Below are 8,621 nucleotides of genomic sequence, written 5' to 3'. Positions count from 1 at the left end.
CTTCCTCTAGTCGAGTTCTGATCATCAAGCCATCGAGCGAGGTTAAATGGGTACTATCTGCAAGTTTGGACATTCTTGCGCACCTCCCCCCATTTCATATCAGCTGGATGGTTCACTTTGAGCTGTAGTCCCCAGTTGCTAGGTCAGTGTCCATGGGCTCAGGGATTCCCATATCTCTGCAAACTTTGAACCAACCAGCCCTTCCTCTTCTCTCTCTCATCTCAAGATCGACAGGATTCTATGGAACATGGACAAGCTCAGCCCATGTCTTCATCACTGCCTTTACCCCACATCCACTCACCAACGCGGTCACCAGTGAGCTTACATGCCTGCTCATGTATTCCCTTTGAGTTTCAGTCTTAGGGTTTGTCCTGAAGGGATTTGATGGTTTACCTTAATGGCTACCAGGTGAACAGCTTGCTTGTTCTTGCAATAGCCAAGCAGTCTGCTCACCTCCCCACCCCCACCCCCCGTGTTGGTCTTTCTTTCAAGAAATAGCTTCTGTTCCTCTATCTGCTCCAGGCTGGTCTGCTTGTCCTTTCAAGTGGGAATGTCCCAGCTTGAAATGTTCTGGATTGGGCTCAGGATTTCATCTAAGGCTTTACATACTACAAGGATTCCCCAAGAAGCCTTTTCCCTGCACAAGTTCTAGAACCCCTTTTAGGTATTCCATTTATAAGCTGAATATGAGCTTACAAGCTGTCTGTAATCATATTTCCTGATACTCCTTTCTATCCCAATAGTACACAAGGAAAATCAATATTCATAATACAACCAATCACCTTAACATTGTTTCCCCTCTTTTGCCCATTCAGATTATGCTTCGATCCCTGTGTCACAAAGCTCTGTTGAGAACAACTCAGTTATTTTTTTCCCCTTATAAATTATTTTAATCTTTTGCTTGGCTGCCCAAATTCTCTTTCTTTCTTTTTAATTTTGATGTTGATCATTGTGGGTAAGTTTGGTTGCTGGGTCTTTTCTATATGAATGTTAAAGTCACGTTTTATTTTAGCACTGTTTCCTTGAGCAATATATTTAAATTTTACTCTCTTCCAATGTGCCTTCTTCTGAGACTCCATTATGTATACATTGGATCTTCTTTGCTGCTTTTTTGATTTTTGAAATTTTTTCATTGTGAATTGACTGAACATGTACTGAGCAGATCTTCAGTTTTACATGAATCAGCTTTACAGTTTTTGCATTTTACATGTGCTTCGTTTCAGCTCAATGATTGCAATCCCCTCCTGTAACAAGAGTTGTCCCATGGCTTCCCTGTGATTCATTTTTCCACTCTCCTTCCCAACCCTTACGAACTTTGTCCTTAGGTAAATGTTGTCCTTTTATCTTGAATGGTAGATCATACCAGGGTGAGCATGCCTTACTAATGTTGTCATCCCCTCTATATACCTGTCTATCACCTGGCTGAAAATTGAGCCATGAAAGCGAGTTTAGTTTGACCTGAAGGGTGGCCACGGGCCATGGACTTGGGGTCTTCCCTTTGCTGCTTTTTTTATGTCTATCATTTTCCTTCTGATTCCTGTCATGCTTTCTACTTCCCTTTTTTCCCCACTCATTTTTCTCACAGTGATCTTTCTTGTTGTGTTTTTTTCTTTCTTTTCCTTCCTGAGTTCTACCAATTTACATTTAGCTCTTCCTTACTGTTTTGACATTGCTTCCAAAGTTATTTTTTGTGATTTTGTTTCATAGAAGTGTTTGCTTTATTCAAAATTCTTGTCTTAGGATCTTATTCATTTAACTGAAGAATGAAATCTGACTATGTACTGTGAATATGTATTGGGATTTATTTTTACTCTCTTATTCTGTGTTTGCTACTGTCATTTACTCTGTCGATAATCATTTCCTTTTTTCAATTAGTTTCAAATATATGCATTCTACTTCTGTTCATTTCACAGCGACTCTGACATTTTACATGCTTTGTCATTTTCTATCTTCCACACACATGTACTGTTTTTATTCTGAGGTTTTTGAGAGTCAGTATGGCCCTTAATCTGAAGAAGTATCGTTAACAATGTTTCTAGGTCTTTCAAAGAAGTTTGGAACCAGAGGGTCCCTAATGTACGCAGGTCTCTCAGTGCTAGCTCCCGCCCAGGTCACACTCTAGGTCCAGAGGCGAGGATCGTTTTAGGTCCCCAGAGGAGCTGTGGTCATTGCTCACCTACAGCATCCTATGGATTCTCTGAGTTAGCCTCTGAGATCTGTTTCACCCATTCATTTATTATTCATTCACTCACTCAACAAACATTCAAATATTAATTGAAAAAAAATATTAATTGAGCATCTTCTGTGAGCTGGGCATTGTCTGGGCACTAAGGAGACAGAAGTGCAGCCAGCAGCCCAAGAGTTGCTCCCCAGCACTCAACGAGGCAGACTGGGCAGAGGGAAGGTAGGCCAGATGCCAGGGGGTGACTGGTCTGCATAGCCTATCCGGCATGGCCTGTGTGTCACTTGTGTAAACAGTAAGTGTCCCTGTGTGTGGATGTAATCACATGTACTCTGGTCCTGTGTCTGCAGCTTTGATCCCCCTGGTCCCATGTCAGCTGGTATGTCCTGTGAAGTGTTTGTCACCTTCAAACCTATGGTGAGTGCTTTGGCCCCAAAATCAGGAGGTATGGAATGAGGTTGTTCTCATGCTCTTCTGTGGGGTGGTGGATGAACTCAGGTCCTCAAATCCCTGAGGAACTGCTGGGTCCTCAGATCTCTGGAATGAGGAACACTGGAATGAAGGAAGGAGCATTCCATATCTCAAGAAGGCCACCTGGGCCTCTACCCAGGAACAGTCACGTGTCTGTGTGGTTCTGAACATCATTACTGTGCTACCCTCAGTCCCCCGGCTGTGGGGAGGGTCCAGGACTTACCTTCCATACGCTTAGATCCACACCTGAGTAGGTGGCCCTCCTGAACACCTTCTGCTGACCTCCTCCTTGGGGTTTGTGGGCAGCAGGTAGGCCCAGTCAAACTGTGGCTGTGTAACACACGTGGTGTATGCAGCTGTGGAGTAATGAAAATTTATGATAGTTGGAATTGCTTTTTTATTTAGGTAAATAAAGATCTGGAAGGAAATGTCACGTTTTTGGCTCAGACTGGTGGATTTTCTGTTCCACTGAAATGTTCAACCAAGAAATGTTCTGTGAGTTCCAAAATATCTGAAGTGGGGTTCCTTGGGACACCCTGATCCCATGAGGAGAGTATGTATCCTGTGTGCATGGCTGGGCTGGGCTGGGCTGGGGTGTGGACGTGGTGGCGGCATTGCACTCTGGGGGGAATGCTTATATGTGTGTACACACGCCCATGGTGAGGGTGGTATGCTCCCATGTGGGGGGAGACAAGCAGGAGTGAAACTTGGGTCTTCTGGCCCATCCTTAAGTGGGTGGCAGATAAGCACTCAAATGACACTGAAAGAATGTGGCCAGAGCCCAATCTGTGTCCCTGGACGTCAGGACCCTCTAGTCAGAGACCCTAGGACTCCTCAGAGAAGAACGTGCTTCTTGTTCCCATAAGTCTTTTTATTTTTCTTTATCACACTTGCTCTATCCACTTCAAAGTAAATTAGTGACATCATAACACACCACCCCTTACCCTTAACATACTTTTGCCCTGAAAGTCATTCTCGATGGTCCTCCTGCTCCAGCCGCATGTCAGCCATGGGAACCGTAGGCCTGATGTGCACAGCTCAGCTCTGCAACTCTACAATCAGGGCTTTTATAAAGAATCATGGAAAACCCTCAGATTCTGTCAGGGTGAAACCATCTTTCCTACAGTTTTCCAGAATGTAGCACAATCCACTCACAAACCTGGGATCTCTTGGGTCTGGACACGTCTAGGGCAGTAAGAGGACTGCTACAAGTGGAGACCACTGCAGGATGTCCCAACCACAGGAGTTTAGGCTGCCGTGTTCCCTTGCAGCTCTCCCTCGATAAGAATCTCATTGACTTCGGCAGCTATGTGGTGGGTGAGACCACATCCCGGGTCATCACTCTGACTAACGTTGGTGGCTTAGGCACAGAGTTCAAGTTCCAGCCCATAATCGAGTCCTGTGAGCAGAGCAACTCCATGAAAGATGTGAGTAAGCCAGCTGGGCCGGCCTGCAGGCGAGTTGAAGTTTGGGCTGAAGCTCATTGGAGCCAGAACCAGGATGGAGGCTAAGGGGGCTGACCTGGTATAGAGGGTGCGGAGAAAAAACTGTACCTGGGACCACCTCAAAGCAATCGGGTAGGAAGAGGGTCTGTCCCAAAGGCCAGCTGAGGAGGAAGGAGTAAGCTTGGAGTGACCCAAGTGGGAACCTGAGAGGCATGAGGTGGTAGATTCAGGGCCCAGCCACTGGGCTTCAAGGTGGGGTCTGTGATGCCTGAGACTGTCTGGGACGGAGAGGGAGGCTGTGCTGTCTGAGCTCCAGACAAGCCCTGTGGGTCTGTAGCCCTGGGCAGGCAGAATGTGGGCAGCGCAAGCCACCACCAGAGGGTGAGACCCTGCTGGCTGTAGGGACAATGGCATTAAAGTGAATGAGGAGAGTCCCTGAGAGCACATATTTTGTTCTCTTTTTAGAGTAGTAGCTACACGTATGATGACAATAATATTTATGAGAAAATCGTCAGGCCCAGTATCTCCGAGAACTTGTTTGAGGTCCCTGAATCCTTGCCTGGGGAGACTGGGAAGACAGAGAGCAAAGAGACCGAGGAAGGGCACCACGCAGGTGAGCTGACCCCACCAGTCATCCAGCACATGGCACTTGGTCATCCAGAGCACAGGAGCCTGGCCACCCGCCTGCCCCCAGCTTCCTGAGTGACAATGGGGACATGCCTCCCCTCTCCCCCTGGCTGTATATGACAGGCTGATAGGAGGAGTAGCGGCAGGCCTGAGGGTCCCAGAGCATCGTGTCTCTTGAGTCCTAGGCGCTGGAGTTCTTCCCAAAGACAGTGAGTGGTGGTAGTAATAAAGCTCAGCATTGTGGGATTTCCCAAGGCTTCAGTTTTCAGTGTTGGTAATAAGAAAATGCTCTTATGTCTGTGGAGTGGACTAAAACTTGCATTAATAGTTAACAGAAGACTTGGGAATGACTAAGCCCAATCAATCCACATGGGGGTTACGCCCCTCCACCAACCCAGGCCACCACTGGGGAGTTAATGTGTGGCTTGTATATTGCTGTGATGCTGGAAACGTTGCCACTGGTATTGGCCATTTTGAATCAGATCATCATTTTTTGCTGTGCCAGAAATGACAAATTGAAGATGAATGGTGCCACGTTCATAGCCAACAAGAACATTTCAGGATGATCTGTCTTGAAGTATAATGCCATCAGTGATAGGGTAATAGCCATCCATCTAGGATAACATCTAAGGAAGACCAGTTAATACAACCATTATTCAAATTTGTGCATAACCACTAAAGCCAAATGTGAAGAAATGGAAGATTTCTACCAACTTTTGTAGTCAGAATTAATCAAACATGCAATCAAGAAGCATTGGTAATTACTGGTGATTGAAATATGAAAGTCAGAAACAAAGATGGATCAATAGTTGGAAAATATGGCCTTGATGATAGAAACAGTCCCAGAGGTTACACAATAGAATTCTACAAAACCATTACAATAGCTTTTTCAACATCATAAATAGCAACTATACATGTGGGTCTTCCCAGATGGAATACACAGGAGTCAAACTGTTATTGGTAGGTGCCACCGAGTCAGTTCCTGTTCATAGTGCATAGGGCTGCACAACAGAATGAAACATTGCCCTTCCCGGCTCCATCCTCACAGTCATTGTTACATTTGAATCCATTGTTGCTGCCACCATGTTAATCCATTGCGTTGAGTGTCTACCTCATTTTTGCTGACCCTCCATTTACCAAGCATGATATCCTTCTTCAGGGACTTGGCCTTCCTAATAATATGCCCAAAGTCTGGCCGTCCTGTCTTCTGAAATGCATTCTGGCTGAACTTATTTCAACACTGATTTATTCATCCAGCAGTGCTTGGTACTTTTAATATTATTCTCCAACACCATAATTCAAATGTATCTATTCTTCTCTGGTCTTCCTCATTTACTGTCCAACTTTCACATGCATATAAGATGACTGAAAATACCATGGCTTAAACGAGTAAATATATGCACACCAGTATTTATCACCAGTACTATTCACAATAGCAAAAAGATGGGGACAGCCTAAATGCCCATCAGTGGAAGAATGGGTAATTTTTGGTACATATGCACAATGGAATACAATGCAATGGTGAAGAATAATGATGAATCTGCAAACACCTCTTAACATGGATGAACCTGGAGGACATTATGCTGAGTGAAATTAGTCAATCACAAAGACAAATATTGTATGAGATCACTATTGTAAAAATTCAAGAAAAGGTTTTCATGCTAAAAGAAACCTTCTTTGATATTTACCTGGGTTGGGAGGGAAGGGAGAGTAATTTACTAGCAAAAGGGTAGACACATGTTAGCTCGGTGACAGGGAAGCAATATATGGACAGAGGGAGATTGGCAGAAGAATTATAAGACAGGTGAAGACAAAGGGGATAAGGATAGAGAGCTATCTATACAACCTTGGAACACCAGTGTTCTGTAGATAGATACATGAACAGATAGATACATGGGCTAAACGGGTATGGGAAGAAGACTTGAAGTATACCAACAAATATATAAGGATTTGAAAGAGGCTATTTGTACATGGGTATTTACCTTTGTGGCAAATACAAGTGTAAATGTGGTGGAGCATACAGCAGGTAAAATGAAGAAAACTTTTTTGGTGGTGGTGGTGGTTATGTGCCATGAAGTTGGTTCTGACTCACAGCAACCCTGTACAGGGTTTCTGAGGCTGTATATCTGTACGGGAGCAGAAAACCTCATCTTTCTCCAGCAGAACAGCTGGTAGTTTCGAACTGCTGACCTTGCCCAATTCGTAACCACTACACTACCAGAGAGGTGCTGTCAAATCGATACCAACTCACAGCAACCTTACACACAACAGAACGAAACACTGCCGGGTCCTGTGCCAACCTTACAATAGCTATGCTTGAGCCCACTGCTGCTGCCACTGTGCCAATCCATCTCATTGAAGGTTTTCCTCTGTTTCACTGACCCTCCACTTTACCGAACATGAGGTCCTTCTCCAGGGCCTGGTCCCTCCTGATGACATGTCTGAAGTATGAGAGACGAAGTCTGGCCATCCTGTCTTCTAAAGAGAATTTGGGTGTTCTTCTTTCAATAAAGATTGGTTTGTTCATTTGGCAGTCCATGGTACTTTTCATATTCTCCTCTAACACCATAGCTCAAATGCATCGATTCTTCTACGGTCTTCTTTATTCATTGTCCAACTTTCACATACATATGAGGTTATTGAAGACAGATATAACCAAACTTTTAAGACAATAAGTTAATGGGCCTGGGGGCTCAGGACCACAGAGGACACTATGGTTAATTGGTATAACATAGTCCACAAAGACAATGTTTTACATCCTAATTTGGCGAATAGCATCTGGGATCTTAAAAGCTGCCATCTAAGGTGCAACTATTGGTCTCTCCATGTGCAGAAGAAAGAAGAGTGATGAGAATTGAAGATGCTAATCCAGTGGACTAATGGATCAAGTGAACATCAGTCTCCACGACTCTGAGACCAGAACTAGATGGTGGCTGACTGCCACTACCAACTCCTCTAAAAGGAATCATATTAGAAGGCCCTGGATGGAGTGGGAGAAAATGTGGAGCAAAACTAAAATTTATTTTTTAAAAAAAGGCTGGGTTTACCTGTCAAAAAGAGACTCTGGCCCTTGACCACCTTTCAGGTCTGGAAATGAACTCACCTTGTGGCCCAATATTCAGCCAAGCAGTAGATAGGTATATAGGGGACAGCTGTGGAATGGTCAATCATTCAAAATCAAAACAGTGACATTTACTTAAGGACAAAATTGAGAAGGGATGGGAAGGTGGGAAGGGATGGGAAGGTGGGTGGAATGAAAATAGGAACCACAGGAAGGAAGTGGGATAACGTTGCATGAAAGAGATTGCAATCATTGAGCTAAAACATTGAATGTAAAACTGATGATCTTCTCTGTAAAACTGATGATCTCTGTAAACCTTCACTCAATTCACAATAAAAAGTTTAAAAAGAAAATACTATGGCTTGGGTCAGGCGCACCTTAGCCCTTCAAGTGATATCTTTGCTCTTGAACACTTAAAAAAGATCTTTTTGCAACAGATTTACCAAATGCAATATATTGTTTCATTTCCTGACTGCTGTTTCTGTGAGTGTTGACTGTAGTTCCAAGCAAATGAAGTCTTGACAACTTCAAACTTTTCTCCATTTGTCTGATGTTATTTATTGGTCCAGTGGTGAGGATTTTTGTTTTCCTTACACTAAAGTACAATCCATACTGAAGGGTAGTCTTTGATCTTCATCAGTAAGTATTTTAAGTCATCTTCTTTTTCTGCAAGCAAGGTTGTATCATCTGCATATCACAAAAGAATAAAACACTGCCCCATTTTTTTGTGGTGTTCTGGAATACTCATACTTCGCAGTGTTGTCCACAGTTTGTCATGATTCACACAATCAAAAGCCTTTGCGTAGTCAATAAAGCACAGGTAAACATCTTTCTG

At 43.9% G+C, this 8,621-nt stretch overlaps 1 protein-coding gene across 1 annotated transcript in view; it reads left to right on the top strand.

Moving 5' to 3' along the window:
• KIAA1751 (KIAA1751 ortholog) overlaps window positions 1-8,621 on the top strand; it is a 146,614-nt gene that overhangs the window by 92,261 nt on the left and 45,732 nt on the right. Inside the window, exons 13-16 of the mRNA XM_006871776.1 lie at window positions 2,533-2,599; window positions 3,059-3,148; window positions 3,925-4,080; window positions 4,564-4,711. Of these exons, the coding sequence (XP_006871838.1) occupies window positions 2,533-2,599; window positions 3,059-3,148; window positions 3,925-4,080; window positions 4,564-4,711 (461 nt within the window). The remainder of the gene's footprint in view (window positions 1-2,532; window positions 2,600-3,058; window positions 3,149-3,924; window positions 4,081-4,563; window positions 4,712-8,621) is intronic.

The sequence above is a fragment of the Chrysochloris asiatica genome, unplaced genomic scaffold, assembly GCF_000296735.1.
Source record: "Chrysochloris asiatica unplaced genomic scaffold, ChrAsi1.0 scaffold00173, whole genome shotgun sequence".
NCBI classification, from domain to species: domain Eukaryota; kingdom Metazoa; phylum Chordata; class Mammalia; order Afrosoricida; family Chrysochloridae; genus Chrysochloris; species Chrysochloris asiatica.
Note: the sequence above shows the minus strand (reverse complement) of the source record. Positions and strands in the feature narration are given on the sequence as shown.